This window comes from Microchirus variegatus (genome assembly GCF_963457635.1).
Source record: "Microchirus variegatus genome assembly, chromosome: 8".
Taxonomy (NCBI): Eukaryota; Metazoa; Chordata; class Actinopteri; order Pleuronectiformes; family Soleidae; genus Microchirus; species Microchirus variegatus.
Window position 1 is genome coordinate 6,286,677 of NC_139809.1, and position 16,651 is coordinate 6,303,327.

General features: G+C 40.8%; 1 protein-coding gene across 1 annotated transcript in view; it reads right to left on the bottom strand.

The window, feature by feature from the left end:
• Positions 1 to 3,415: 3,415 nt before the first annotated feature.
• Positions 3,416 to 16,651, bottom strand: part of tmem117 (transmembrane protein 117) — a 33,872-nt gene continuing 20,636 nt past the window's right edge. Inside the window, exons 4-6 of the mRNA XM_083893979.1 lie at positions 10,250 to 10,349; positions 7,196 to 7,293; positions 3,416 to 3,718 (exon numbers count right to left, since the gene is read on the bottom strand). Of these exons, the coding sequence (XP_083750105.1) occupies positions 3,532 to 3,718; positions 7,196 to 7,293; positions 10,250 to 10,349 (385 nt within the window). The 3' untranslated portion in view covers positions 3,416 to 3,531. The remainder of the gene's footprint in view (positions 3,719 to 7,195; positions 7,294 to 10,249; positions 10,350 to 16,651) is intronic.

The following is a 16,651-nucleotide window of genomic DNA, read 5'->3' on the forward strand; positions in this document are numbered from 1 at the left end:
TGTTCAGAAAGAGGCTAAAGTTAGCTTTCCCTTGTGGACATTTTGATTTTATTTCTGCTCCTTAATCAGTTTAGGAATATGTGTGTGTGTGTGTGTGTGTGTGTGTGTTCAGACGTGTGCGGGAGCTGTAAATGCCCTCTTTTTTGGGAAGAACACGAGATGACCCTGCTCTCCTGTAACGCAGCGACCCCCCACCTGTGATATGGACGTGGCACTCGTCTTTGAAGATGCCCTTGTAGACGGGGAGCCTGAGCTTCACACCCGTTGTCGACATTCCTGGTAAATTCATATCTAGATCACCCATGAAGTGAGGAAACTCCCAGTCCTGGAAAAAAAAAAAAAAGAACATATGTGGAGATACATAGACATAACCTTTATTTAACCAGGTGAAAAAACCCACAGAGATCGAGATATGATTAACAAAGATGACCTGCACAAGAGGTCACTCAGTAAGCACACGGCTACAAAAACAAGAAATAGAGTACAATAACTTAAAGTAAAACAGTGGATTTAAAGATTGAATTTGCCATGGTGATAGCGGAGCCGCGAGCTGAACACATTTTAAATAAAGGCACCGCCACATGAACAGTGACAGCCATGTATCATGCTTTACTGGATGTCAAACACATCACTGAACTTTCATATTAGCTCAATCCCAGTGGAGGCTCTTCATACACTGGTTGTAGGTCAAACATGGTGCCAGCTGTTGTCGACTCTTGACTAACTGTGTTCACAGGCTGGTGGAGTGTACTAATGTGCGATGGGATATCAACACGTCAAAACACATCAACATGCTCCTCAAACCGATGTTTAGACGCTGCCGGGACCCTGACGTGTCGCTTAGGATTCACTCTGAGCTATGAGTGAACACACGTGCAAATAACAAGCAAAGAAAATTTACATTTTCAATTTTGTGAAAATATAGATTTATATGAAAAAAAAAAAATCCTTGATTTTTTGGAGTAATTTTAATTTTCACTGATTTATCACGCTACACCAGGCAGGCATCGGCTCATCAGCAGTAGCTGCGCTGTCTGGAGTGGGGAGGTGGAAGTGAGGAGGCTCTCCTCACGGTGGGTGAGACATTTTCACACGGTTCACCGCAGAACACGGTGTTATACTGAAACGACGTGGTGTCCATTCACCAATACGCGAGCACATATTTATGTTTGCATTAGCATGCTACTAAATTTGCGGCTAACTGGGCGAACCTGTTTCCAAAGGTAAGGTAGCGAGGCTACGATTGCCATTAGCGTAGGGCTAACATAATACAAACACTGCGCAACCTCAATTAGGCACAGCACAAATGTTTTCATTTTCGATTAGCATTAGCGTAGCTAGAGCCAGTCACAAAACAGGGCTCAAAAAAACACGGGGACTGCACTAGTTCCTTAAAATACTGACTTGTAATGTGTGTATATACTGTATATCAAGGAATGATTTTGTAAGGTTTGCTGGTGTTATAATAATAATAATCATTTCAACATTCTGCTTGCTGCTATATAAAGTCCCATTTTTTTTATTTGCTCCAAAATTGTGCATTTACTTGTGTCACTGTACGTTGTAATCGTGACTCGCCTCACGTTATGTAACCGCACTCGAAAAACAAATTAAACTAATGAAAATATCACCGTGAGTGATGGAAAGGGGACGGAAAATTAATATTTCAAAATTGTTTCTTCCCATTGAGCCGACTTAATCATCTCACAAATTAGTTTTTGTCAGACACATAATACCAGGTGTTTTTTCCCCCAGATCCGCTACTATTTGCTGTTGGAGCATCTTGCTACATTAAATTACCACAAGCCTGCATTTAATATATCCTCATGTGATCCAGAGTGTCCCATGCCAGTATCTATGAACAGCTTGGTTATGGCCCCCCTGATATTAATTAAGCTCTCTCCTCCTCTTCCATAGCTGCAGTATCTGTTGCTATAGTAGTAAAAAGCCATGACATTTAAACCAGACGCCTGCATCCTGCAAAACACGTTTCTTTCCACAGCGAACTGAGAGAAAGCGTGTGTACATGTCCATGCGTACACAAAACTATATTTTAAAAAGTAAAATCCAGCATGGAGGCAAATCCTGACAGGTCATTAATTAGTTTGAGAACAATAATATCTACCAATTCACATGAATGTAAGAGATTAACTATGGCACCCTGCGCTCCAAAATGGAGGTAAATAAAGCTGCTGGGAGGGCTGGATGATTTTTTTATTGACTCAGGGAACACAGCATTGGCCGCCAGTGGACAGGCCCTGTATCAGCGGAAGTTAACTCCGCTCATAAATAACTGTAGTAAATGTTCTTGCTGTACACTGTGCAGAAAATGAGAAGACCCCGTCGTAAACAAATCAAGTATTGGAGTGTGCGAGTGGGGGCGAATGATAGACTGCTGAGTTCAAGGCAGAGGCGATTGCAGGTCCAGTGTGGCTCAAGGAGTCAAACGGAGATATCACAACTGGTATTTCATGTTACATTAGGTCTGTGGCTGGAAATGTGTTGATAGGGTCAGCGAGCCAAAAAGAAAAGAAAAAAAACGCTGGCCGAGGCAGGAATGCAAGGAAAAAGCTTGCATACTGTGGACGGAGCCATTTCTATATATCTGCATAATCACAATAATTGAGCAAATGAATGAGGGAAAAATACCGTAGTGTGCACTAATTACTGCCCAGAGCGGCTCCTTAAAATAACAAATTGTTTCAATAAATACGTCTAGAAATCACTTTTACTACTACATATTATCGTGGGAATTATGATGGTGTTATTGCCCCGGCTTCTGTGGAGTGCGGCAACGCGAGAAGAGGTTCTCGCGCAATTGCAGGCTCTTGTTAATTAGCATAATTAACCGAGTATGAATGCATATTCGGGGGATACCAAAGCGCGGTAGCCACCATCGAGCCCGGAATTAAATGCATTCATGCAGTGCATAACGGGGGCTGAGGTGTGTGTTGAATTAGACTTGTGGCTCTGGCTCCTTTTTACTTGACTCTTGCTCCTCATATTATGTGTTTTTGTTTTGTTTTTTTCCAGACAAACACATTTACATATTCATGAGACAGTGACACGGGCTTTATTGATGCACACTCTCCTGTCGGAGGGAGGACACTGTAGCTGAGGAGGGGAGGGGGGGAGGAGAAAGAAAGTAAGAAAAACTCCAATCGTGTGAGTCATCATTAAAGAAAATAAACTGGGCTCGGAATGGGGAGGGAATGGCGAGTTCATTGCCGAGGTTTGGGAAAAAGGGGGCGATGAAGGGACTCGGGGGGGAAAAAAGAATGGAAGAGTAAATAACAGCAGTTTGTGTGTCTGTGTATGAGTTGGTGTGCGTTTGTGAGACGCAGGAAGGGAGCAAGCGTTTGTGTCCACGCCAGCTGAGAGTGATCAAACACCCCTCTCAATGCGCTGTGCCGCAGTGCCCCATTGATGAATAGGATTTGGATGGTGGAGGGTGAGGTGGGTTAGAGAGTGAGCCAAGAGATGTCTCGGCTCCCTCCCCCCTCCTGTGTTTTTTTTTTTTTTCTTTTTTTTTTAATTGGCCACATGGGAAAGGTATACCTGCATGACAATGAGAAGGTCGAAGACCAAGATAAAAGAGGCCAGAAAGGCTCTGGAGACCTCATCGGTGGGCAGGAAACCACGGTTCAGGTTGTCCCAGCTGATCCAGTCGGTACTGAGGACCAGAATCACCAGTGACGTCAGAGAGATTAGCACTAACCTGCAGGAGAGAGAAAAGAGAGGGGGATAAGAGACCGGTGAGAGGGAGAGAATTGGAAGCAAAGGGAGGAAAAAGGGAAAGAGGCAAGGAGAGAAAGGGTGTTTTTAACGAGTAAAAACTGAATGATGTGAATGTAAAGGTACGAGACCTTAAAATACATGTATAATGTTATTACTTCAGTCTAGAAGAGGTGCGCTGATGATATTATACAGCTTGGAAGACAAACAACCCACCAACGTCAATTCCAAGAAAAGATAAATCAAGCTCTATCTACTTTCACTTCTCACAAACTCTTTGTTTTGAACAACAGTTTTTTTTTTTTTTTTTTACTTGGAATTGAAAAATGGCAGAATAAAAAGCTTCCATGAAGATGAAGGTGCAGACGGGCAAAATCAACTGTTTGTTGATGCAGAGACAGTGCAATTCGAAACCGCTACCGCATACATATTTCCATGTATTTACATATTCAACATGAGCCAAAATATTTCATTTATCTGTGTGCAGTGTTTTTTCCTGCATTTTTCCTCGCAGTGAATTTTCTGTCATTTGCGTCGTATCGGAGTTGTTCTGCATTCACCGCGTGCGTCCCATCTTAAGAGAGAGAGGCGCGGCGACAAAGGCGAGTTTTATGCTCCACTGTGTGTTTTGTTTCAATGTCACCCAGTGATTACTGTGGTGTTGTGTGCGTTCTCACACCACACATCAGCCGGCTGCATTGCAGATAGTGCATGTCATTATTTATCCCCATTCTAACTGTTAGGCAGAGACATTTTCAGGGCTTTTAGTTTTTCCACCGTTTAGTTCTTTTCTTACGCAGAAGCGGCTTCAACGTTAACTCCAGAACGCTGCACAACAATGTTTGTTCATCTAGTCTTGTATATTCATATATTTCCTGTATTGTCCTTGAGTTTTTGCCTTGGTTTTTGGCCTCATTTTTGACGAGATATTTAGGCAGTTAAAGCGGAACTAGACCGGAAGTTCCTATTATCGCTGTTTTTTTGGTGTGTATCTGCGTCATTACCTTGTTTATGAAGCCCTGACGGTTCGAAACAAACAGTTCAGCCACTGCTGAGAACGCTGTGTTTTATTGTAATCTCGGGCTCAACGAGATCACTGAAAATCCCGTAATAGTTACGTAAGCAGCGGTTCTCCTGAACAACCGATCGTCCTGCTCCGGGCGGTAGTCCGGGCACATCCGGTTGCGTACATTGAACCGCAGAAGAAGAATAACGTCCGTTGTGGAGGTGTTTCACGAGCAACAGTGTCTTCTGACTCTGGGTCTGACTCCGGTTTAAAGTCATAAAAGGGACTGCGGCGGGGAGTCGTGACGAAGCTATTTTTAAACACTGTTAAAACAATGTTTTGATAATGAGGAGCAGTGCATCCGCCGTTCCAGAGGGGGGCGCTGCGCTTCTGAGAACGGATGTGCTGGATAGTACTGGCCAATCACAAGACTCTGTCTTCTGGGGGTGAAAGTTCACTCTGAAATCTCGCAGCAGAAAAACACTGTCAGAAAAGAGGATTTCTATCGGCTAGTTCACAGCAACTAGGAGGTTTTTGACCATAAAAACAAGTTAATGTATGTAAGTAGACCTCCATAACTAACATTTATGTGCAACAGGACCACTCTATGTGACCTTTAAAGCTCTCATCTTTCTGGTCAAATCTCGTATTGACAATGCTCTTTCGTGCCTAAAAAGTTTGCTTGAACTGTCGTGGATACAAGTGCAGTGAATCAAAGGAAATGTTAAACTCCATGGGTTGAAATGCTGATGTCCTCTGCATACATGCATATCAAAGAGCCACATATCCTCTCCTCCTCCTCCTTCTTTACGTTACCCTAAATTAAACGGTGGAGAAGGCATTTGCATTTCCTCTTGGAGAGACGGCATTAAGCTGCATTAGTGAATGAACACAACCGGGACTGTGTGCAGCGATGATGTAATGCTTTTAAATAGGGAACAATTCCACTTGGCTTTTGTAGTAATGGGCATATCGGACATGGTTTTGCAGCATTTGTTTCGCACTTATCTTAGGGTCACAGTTTGTGGTAAGAATGTTAAAGGTTGGGCTGCGGTTCACACCACAACCTTGTTGTGTCCATTGATTTTCACCCTGTTCTTCTAATTAAAGGTGCTGACACTGAGTGAGGGAAGATTAACATGGCTATTGACTGCGTGAAAACCCCGCAATGGGCTGGTGAGACCACACAACACACACACACACACACACACATTCTTGTACTTGCTGCATACTGAGGACCGGGTAAAAGAGCTGACAAAGTGAGGACCAGCATTTCCAAAATTTGACAAAAACGTCATACTATACTGTCATCCAAAATTTGAAAAAAAATTTGACCCACAATTTTTGGTCCAAAATGTGAAAAAAAAATTGATGCAAAATTTTTGGTCCAAAATTTGTAAAAAAATGTGGGGAAAAAAATTCCCACAAAAAAAAAAATTATTTTTTTTTGACAAACAGTGTATAGCATGTTTTCGCAACCTAAGGAAGTGATTTCAATGAAAACAAAGTGAGGACCGACCAAAATGTCCTCACTCCGTAAAAATGTCCTCACTTTGTTGGTCCTCAGTATGGCGCAAGTACAAGAACACACACACACACACACACACACACACACACACACACACACACACACACACACACACACACACACACACACACACACACACACACACACACACACACACACACACACACACACACACACACACACACACACACATCTACAAAGCCTTAGGTTATATAATAAATTCAGTGAGCTAGGAGGTAGTAAGTCTTACACCCGGGGTCAAAGGTTTTACAACAACCCGTATTTTTCAAAATTCAAGTCCAGCAAATTCTCTTTGGTGGTACAAAGGTAAATGGATTACTGCCAAAGGTAAAAGAAAAGGGAGGGAAACAGATTTAGTTCACCTAAACCAGAAACAGGTCTTTTTCAAAGGTTAAGATGTTGTTTAACTTGAATCGTCCATGCAGCAGCGCAAGATTATGAAGCCTTGACTGCAGAAAACAGCTCACTTGTCTGTACACAGAATACATGCTCTGATGCATAATAACGAATAACGGTCCAATAAAAGTTAGCTACAAAAGCAACACAGACTGTGTGGTCAGGGTTTATGCCACAGCACGTTCATGAAAAGAAACAGACGATGGCTTCACATAATGGAAGAGCAGCAGCAGCAGAAGCAGCAGCAGCAGCAGCAATGACTGCAAGGCAAAATACAAGTGTATCATATTCACTGGACTTGTGTAACAGTGTTGTGGAATGATCTTTCTGAACAATAACACCATCTGCCTGTGGAAGCTGCTGGATGAATCAAAGCTTTGCATTTTCATTTCATTCAACAAGATTCAATGATTGCTTTTTTTTTTTTTTTTTTTACTGAATTATACCTGTAGAAACACCTGTTTTCTACAAAGGTACACTTTTTATATCTAACACGAAGACAAGCCTACCAGAAGAGAACGATCCTGTGGTTTCCTTGTTTCCAGAATCTTCTGGCAGCTTTGCCCCAGTCTGGATAGTGCTCATCCTGGAGCATCATATCTGTCACCTGCAGAAATGAATGCGGTTTTGAAAAATGACCTTGATTGTGACGACTGGGTTGTAAAGATGATAAATCTATAGGACATTTTCTCCGGGGTTTCAAAAGTGACTCTTGAAACCCATCCAACACTTTCAGGACGGAAAGAAATGGGCAAACGTCAGTGACTAATTCTACTAATGCTCTAGTGACTGAATGGGTGTAAATCACCACGAAGACCCACAAATCCTGCGGAAAGACTTCCCAGAAGACAGGAAGCTGCACGGCAGCACTTTAATGCCCACAGGTTTAAAGAAAGAGATAATCAATAATTATAAAAACAATGAAAGTACGATACGTTTTAGTGCCCGCGTACTTTTGACGATCGCATACAACAACAAATCATTAATAGTGTCTGGATAAATGATAACAGCGATACATCATTTTGTCCCGCGCTGTTTGGATCGTGCACATGTGGAGAAAATGCAAACTCCACACAGAGAAAAGCCATCAATCAAACCCAAAGGATCCAAACCGTTGAATTTCTTGCTGTGAGGCAACAGTTTGCACCGCTGTGTGACCATGTTCTGTAATTGTCGGTGGTAGATTTTTTCAGTTTGTGAGAGTTGGATACGGAGCCCCCGAAGTGACATGAGGAAAAAAAAACCAAACAAGACATTTTTTGGGGGGAAATCTCGAGTTTCAAAGTCGAGACCTTGAGTGAATTCTTTTTTTTTTTTTATCTTTTTTTTTAGAAACTCCAGATCTCGAGTTTCCCCCCAAAAAAATAAAATAAAAAAAATTCATAATTTTTTTCTATGAAAAATCATCCAACTACGGAGCCCAAAAAATTATGAACATTTTTTTTTCATAATTTTTTTAGAAACTCCAGATCTCGAGTTTCTTTTGACTGCCAGCCGCTCAAACATTTTCAATTGCACCATGTTCAGGGCTTCGTTGGTTCAGCACCATGGACAGTGGTGAGAGTGAGAGAAAAAAAAAAAAATAATAATAATAATGTTTCCAAAAAATTATGGAAATTTAATTTATTTTTTTTTTTTGGAAACTCGAGATCTCGACTTTGAACTTAAATTTTTTTTTTTTTTTCGTAATTTTTTTTTTCTTTCTCATGTCCCTTCGGGGGCTCCGTAGTTGGATGAATTTTTCATGGAAAAAAATTATGAAATTTCTATGGTGTGGATTTGGGAGTGTGTCGACACTGTGGGAACCTGATCGACCTCTGCAGAGGTTTGAGCTCTCAGAGTGCTTTTTCTATTATTATGGATTCGGCATTGTATCATAAAGCTTTTGTTTGGATATAAAAATAAAAAAAAAGTTCTGCGATATACTTGTGTGAGGAAAGTGCAAAAGCAAGGTCAGTTTGTCAATAAAGTGCCTCACTGCAGAAACTGTAGCTCGTGCTGGAAAAAGAATCTGTATATCGAGAAAGAAATCTATGAGACGGTCCTCTCTCTCTCTCGCTCGCTCTCTCTCTGCAGCATTACAAAAACAGACACTCTGTCCGCTCATCGCGTGAGCACAAGCTTTAAATCTGTGATGCGTAGGAGACATAAAGGTCGTCTTCAAGTACCTTGTTGAATTAATGAAATGTAAGGAACCTTCAGAGTAATTTCTGGAATCAGCACTTTGCCATGGCCTAACTTCCACTCTCTCTCTCTCTCTCTGATTCACTTTCTTTCTTCCCTCCGAACAGACTTCCACTTTTCCCCTTCACCTCTATCTTTCTCCTTGCATTCCTCCCCCATCGCCTCTCCCCATTCCTCTCTCTTTGCAGCCTGTACTGTTGAATACTAATGTGACCTGGTGCGGGAGCTTGTCAAATTTCCTCTGTTGTGTGCACGCCGGTGTCAGAGCCCCGCTCCTCCTTCCTCCACCACAGGTAGTCCTCCTCCCACCAGAGCGCTCCTTCTCTACCTCGTGTCGACAAATGAACAGAGGTGCGCTTCACCCCCTAATATAGTCTGTCTCTCCCTTTTTTCATCCATCCACTGTTTCCTCTGACCCTCTCCGTACATCACATCCTCATGTTACCCTGAGGATTTGGTGGCAGATTGAACTGGACTACTGTAGGGAGCTGTAATGATTGAGGGGGCTACACTGACCTAGAAATTAGATGAGAGAATGACTTGATTCATAGATAGTATTTTAACAGACGAACATGGTTAAAGGTGCATTATGTAATAAATCTAAAGCAACTGGCCATAAAATCCTCCTAATATGTCACAGAGACTCAGGAATAATGTTCATATAACAAACTGAACACACCAACAACAACAGTTCAGCCAAAATATTTACATTTAAAAAAAATATTTCGCAGACTGCAAATCATGTTTATGTTTTGAAATCATGTTTTGGCATGCGGCGCCACCTACCGCCGTCTACCAATCATTGCAGTCAGTAGAGTCTCAGCTGCCGAGCAACCACGGGTTGCCAGTTACGTCAGAAAACTAAACCAAAAAGACCTCGGTATTTTGAATTTGAATGTAGTAACCGTTTTTAGCCACATTCTTACATATGGCACCTTTAAGGTTGAATGTAAGGTTTGTTATGAATTAAATATCCTTTTTTTATACAAACTATACTATTTGTAAACTATACAAAATTATTGTATGCTATGTTCTTCATCAGACCTGACTGTATCAGACCTGCATTTGTAGCAGCACCAAGAACGTTTAACCTGTTGACCAGGTTTGTTTGAGCAGTAGAATTCCCTTTGTGTTTTCAGTCCTTGTCCAGCCTGTTTGCAAACCATCTTGCTTTACTAGCACAATGTCGCAGCTGCCTCCAACTGACTCGCCCTGAAGGAAATCACTTCCTGTGTGCTCACCGAGCACAAAACAAGCTCTAAACACTTCTGCACTGAGAAACACAGTTTAAATGTAATAGGCGGTTGTTCATATTTATTGTTGTGACATAAAATGAAATCTTTCAATAGATTGCACAACTTAAAAAACTGGAATCTCACCATCCAAGCAGTGACAAAGTCTCCCATCCATGTCCCCACTGCTGCAATCTTCATAAAACTCTCGTTCCTGATGACCATGTACTCTGTCAACATGTGAGGTCTGCAAGAGAGAAAAAAAAGACAAGGAGTGACATAAATTAAACATAGTGAAGGTTATAAGGGTAGTAAGATCAGATATAAAACGGAAGGAAACGGGAAAAAAAAACAAGCAAAGAGAGAGAGGGGAGAGCAGTGAAGGGCAAAAGAGAAAAGAATCCTGATGCTGGTTGTCAGAGTCAGTCAATATCAATCTAATCCTGTGAAAACAATGAGTGATGGCTTTTCTTCCAAAAAAAAAAGCCTTGAGGTTTTTTTTAAACAATTTACAGCAGCACAATTGAATTTATGCAGTATCACCGGTTTCATTTGGTCCCGCAGTGTTTGGCAAATTATCAATTTGTTTGGCAAATTTGTCTCGAGTCTAGTGGATTTCAAATCAACCCAGCCAACGCGGTGAGAGCCCTCCTGCTAAAAGCTCATGGATCTAAAATGAGCTCCTCACCTCATGTCAACTGGAGCATAAAGGGAGTAAAAACACTGACTAAGCCAAAAACACACAACAGCGTCTAATAAGAAATGACACACGCTTTCTTTGGACTTTTAGCGTCACCTTCATCTTTGCACATGAAGATAAGAGGCTTTTGTTCAGTCGCACAAACTCACCAACCCAGTATTCTCACACACACACACATTCTTGTACTTGCTGCATACTGAGGACTGGGTTGCTGACAAAGGGATGACCAGCATTTCCACTTTATAAATCAACACAATTACAAATATCTACTTCATGAATGACATCTACAAAGAATTACTGGTTGCAGTACCATTTTTTTTTTTTTTTTTTGGTCCAAAATTTTACAAAAACGTCATACTATACTATGTCGACCAAAGAAAAAAATAAAAAAGTTGACCCAAAATATTTTGTCCAAAATTTGACCCAAAATTTTTGGTCCAAAATTTGACCCAAAATTGTTGGTCCAAAATTTGACCCAACATTTTTGGTCCAAAATTTGACCCAAAATGTTGTGTCCAAAATTTGACAAAAATGTCATACTACACTATGTCATCCAACATTTGAAAAAAACCTCAAAATATTTTGTCCAAAATTTGACCCAAAATGTTTTGTCCGAAATTTGTCCCAAAATGTTTCGTCCAAAATATGACCCAAAATGTTTCGTCCAAAATTTGACCCAAAATGTTTCGTCCACAATTTGACCCAAAATGTTTCGTCCAAAATTTTACCCAAAATTTTTTGTCCAAAATTTGACAAAAACGTCATACTATACTGTCATCCAACATTTGAAAAAAAAAATTTGACCCAAAATATTTTGTCCAAAATTTGACCCAAAATATGACCCAAATTTTTTCTTCCAAAATGCGACCCAAAATTTTTCGGCCAAAATTTGACCTAAAACGTCATATTATACTATGTTGTCCAACATTTGAAAAAATCTTTGAAAAAAAATGTTGGGTCCTAAATTTGACAAAAACATCATATTATATTATATGTCGTCCAAAATTTGAAAAAAAGATTTGACTCAAAATGTTTGGTCCTAAATTTTTTTTTTTACAAATTGAGTATAGCATGTTATAGCAACCTAAGGAAGTGATTTCAATGAAAACAAAGTGAGGACCGGCCAAAATGTCCTCACTTTGTTGGTTAAAAACCTTCACTGGTCCTCAGTATGCCACAAGTACAACAATACACACACACGCACACACGCACACACACGCATACATACATAGTACATCAGTCCATTTTCTCCAGGTAATAGCACACGGAGTGAAGAAAAGTGGGTCAATCGTCTCCTGTATGGGACTTGGTGCCGTGGAGGGAGTAACAGAGCAGAGGGAGTAAGGAGGCCTGTTTGATCTCCTGGCAGCACAGTGTCAGAGGAGCAGGTGGGCGCCTCCCCCCACACCACAGGTCACACTCATGAATATAATAGATGGCGATAGATAGAGCTCTGGCTGTGCTTTCAAGGGGTCATATTTGAAGTCAATGGCTCCATTCTTCTTTGTTTTCACTGGTTATTTTCTGGCCACTAGCAACCAAACAATAATAATAATAAAAAAAAAACAACGTGTTCTGTTGCACAGATGGCTCAGAGGAAATCTTGCCCACAACCTAGTCGGCTTATGTTTAATTTCCCTCTTTTTATACGTTTCATTTCATCTTTTAGCTGATTGGATTAAGAGTTCCGTTTGGCACGCTGCTCACTTTATAAATGAGTTGTTACCTAAAGAAGTAAATTGAAAAGAATTAGAGGTTTTTAAGCTTTTCGTTAATGTCGCAGCTTTACTAGGTGTTCATTTTATAATTAATTCTTGTCACGTTACTGGAGTCCAGATATGAAAATAACTCATGAATGCTCACAGGCAGAGCAAGGACAATTAATAGTGAAAAGCCAGAGATGGTTTTCACCAACCTTTTCAGTGCAATTGTGCAGCAAATACTCAAATACTCTTCCTTGGAAGGAAACGTTATAAATCATATCTCGTCAGTGCTGCCTGCGTTTAACCAATGTGACAGGTTTGTATTGACCAAAGTGTGCACGGCTGCAGGTGACGTATTGCCCCATTCAAACCAGCAAATAAAATGGCCTTGATTGGAACGGCGATTTATATCTGCATTAAGTCAGTTAGACATTCAGTGGATTGGCACTGCTCCAGTTACCAAGGAGATCCCACTGGGAGTCATTTACCCGCAGCTAAATTCTAATCAATACTTCTGGAAATGCTGTCTGGCGCCACATGCTCGGCTTTAAATCTAAAAAGAAAAAAAAAATAATAATAATACACCGCCGCCAACCGGTGCCCTTCTCACATAGTTAAGTGAGCAAATGTTACTCCTGTGCTCCTGAAGACTTTTTTTTTTTTTTTTTAATGCAGAGTACCTATGATGAGTTTGGGGACTCTTCACACTGCATGATCAGAGGCAGAAATCCCTTACTTATTCATGCTGACTGAAAATTTAATGGCCTTTAGAGTCGGGTGACCTAATGAGAGAACCCAGTGTAGTGGAACATCAGTACAGTATAGCGCCGTGAATAATCGGCCCCAGAATGGCTCCCGTGGCTTAGTCGCGGAGCCAGTGGCAGCGTCGGTGCCAGCCATTCGGCTCAGCCAGCTCTGACCCTCTGTGGAATGTTATCAGGTTTTCCACACTTGTTCAGACATAATATTCATTGACATTTCAATGCCTTTCAAAGTCTTGTTCCATCACATGCAAGAAATTACAATTTTTTGCGCTACAGAGGTTACAAAGTTTTAGAGTTGGAAGTTTGGACCCGACTCTGCCTCTGACATTAAGCAGGAAGAAGGCAATTCACCGTTCACCTGTGTGATCGCCGTTCTTTCGATTTGGGCGACATCCTCTTCGTCCTCTTTGTGATTTATATACTGTAGCTCTGGCACTGGTTCTAATTCTAATGCAGCTTGAGGTTTTGAAGCTATTCCCCCCCCCCCCCCCTTCCCCTCTTCTTTGTCTGTGCAGCCATTACTGCTCATGTTCATAATTCTTCCATTTATATTCACTCCAGTCACACTGGTCGTTCAGATTTTTCTCCATCATAAAATGGATCATCGACTGTGCACCAGACTTCTTCTTCTTCGCGGTACATATTGTAAGCTGTGATAAACCGGTATCTCAATCCAATGGCATTGTTTATGACCGTCAGTGCTGCAGTGAGACAGGGCTGAACAATCTGAAGTGATGTGGTCTTGTGCACAGCCATTGTTCTAATAAGGCCGAGACTCTAATGATTAAATGATTAAAAAAAAAAAAAAAAAAGTAAATTACAATTTCCCAAGGCCCCAGGAAATCTCTAAAACACTGATAGTCCAACAGTTTAAAATCCAAAGATTCCTACGTTCATTTACACCCTAATTAAAGGTGCTATTTGTAATTATAAGATCAAATCAAGTTAACATTTTCACTAATTCTTATATCGACACATGGTCCGACCCTAGATTTATATTAATGTGCAGCTGATGTTTCCTGTTAAGGTTTCATCCACAGGTCATTTAAACATATTCTAGCGTATTTATTGTTAGAACTATGTTGTAAACCTTCCTTTTTTTCCCCCCCGTTTCTTTGCGGCATACGACAGTTTTGTTGGTGCATGCGGATTCGGTGTGGCGGTACAACCAGTAGACCAGTAGGTGTGGCCCAAAATCTGCGTGAACTGCCCTGTGATTGGTCTAAATCTCCTGTCATGCCACAGATTTTGTTGTGAGGGTGTAAACAGAGCCTCGAGGAAGTAGAGGAAGTGGGAAGTTCTTTCTCCCTCAGATCAAGTGATGAGGTTATTTCAGGTGCATGACAAACCAGGACTGTTAGTGATGTGGTCCGGTCTGATTTGTAATTAAAAAGGTCTTCCCCCCCACAACAGCTTTGTACTTTCAGCAGCCCCACACAGAGCAAAAAAGCATGTTTGCGGCGTCGCGCTCGACAGGTTTGTTGATTTAAAAGCGAAGGATTTACGGTCCAATTTTATTTTAATCAAAATCTCAGCTCCAATATTTTCAGCGGCCCATGGGTGCGCCTGATAATTACGGTTATAAGACAGCGCCGCTCGGGGAGCTTTTCACTTGTGACTCATCAAATGCCCTAATTTTGACATTTTTCTCAGTGTCCGCTCGGGCCCATTCTTACATGCTGGCTTTAATAAACTTGTTATCTCTGTCAGACAGCCAGCGACTTTTGCGATAGAGGTAACGGAGTGACCCTGTCTGCCCTAAGAATCCTGCGCTCATTTCGAAACATTACATTTCAACCTTGTCGGACTCCACATTGGAATGCACTGCTCGTCTTCTCCCCCTGTGCGCTACAGTTATCCAGCATCATATTTGCAGTGTATATATAGTGCTGAGCAGCACATTATCCTGGACAATAAGCTGTCAATATACCCACTCTTCACTATCACTGTAACCAAGGCAAGTTAAACCCTCTATCTCTATTCATCGGTCAGCACTAAATCAGACTATATGTACTGTATTAACCTAGCTGTAGATTTAGTCCTTTATTCTTATCAGTCCTGCAGCTCAGGAATGAGAGCGAATACCTTTAAGCAATATCCTGGACAGCACTGTATCAATCCCTTTATTCACTCTATCGCTCTCCCATGAGGACAGAAGCGTCCACAGACCCGGTCTCCATGTTCCTTCCTTAATATTAATCTATAATCCCCTACCAAGTCCCCCCCACAATGGACAATGCACAACAGAGCGGCTATCATTAGTTTGTGCCTTTCAAAACGATTATGAATTACTGTCAATTCTTGATTTGACAACACAATATTGAAGTTTTTGACAAGGTTTACACATAAATAAATAAATAAATAAATATGAAATTGATTGGGTTTGACAATAAGAATAATAAAATCATTTTAAAAAGTCAATATGAGGTTGTATAAATATGAATATAATATTTACGCATTGTGCATTTGTTATGCTTGTTTGCAAGAAGCTTAAACCACAACTAACACTTGTTTTCAACATTCACTCAATCTTTAATTGTATGATATTTCCTCATTATCAGTATATGAGATAGAAAAAGACTCGTATACGACTTTTATTTTATTATAATATTTTTGACCGTATGGCCCAGCACTATGGGGACTGACTTTAATGTAATTCATTAATTCATTCATTTATTTATTAATTAATTAATTTAGTTTAGTAACTGTTTTCGGTGGGGGGGGGGGGGGGAGACTCATCCAGTTAATAAAAATAAAATAAAATAAAATAAAATACACGCGATGTTTGTTGAAAACATAAAATATACAATATAATAATATAAACTATCAATCCCCACATTTGGAAATGTAAAAAAAAAGGCACTCGCCAGGCATAAAAAGATAAGTGATTCCAAGTGATTAAACTGAAGTGTTGTCAGAGAAAATAGTTGTTGTGGTGAAACATAAGGAAGAGATGCCACGCGTGAACGGCGTGTGCTTAAGTGACACTTCACATAAAACATGCATGAAGCATCCATCTGTCCCGCTCCTACACACATGTACACTAAGAGAGCATACACAGTAACACATAAAACACACAGTCTATCCCCAGTGGACACATACTGCTGTCAAGGTTATGATGTTTACTGTTTGGCAGCTGCAGCTTTTCCTCTGTATGTGACAGCGACGTATTTTGGAGGACAACAGCCAGCACTGATGCTCCTCCCCCTCTGTCCCAGGAAGAAGAAAAAAAAAACAACAACAGGTTCAGGGACTGAGGTCATCGCTTCACATCATCTATTTCAGAGACATTCTTATATGAGGCAAAAAAATGGCTTTAGAGAAACAGCTTTACACTAACTGAACACTCACTCTGTGCATAATGACTCATTCTTGAGGAGCA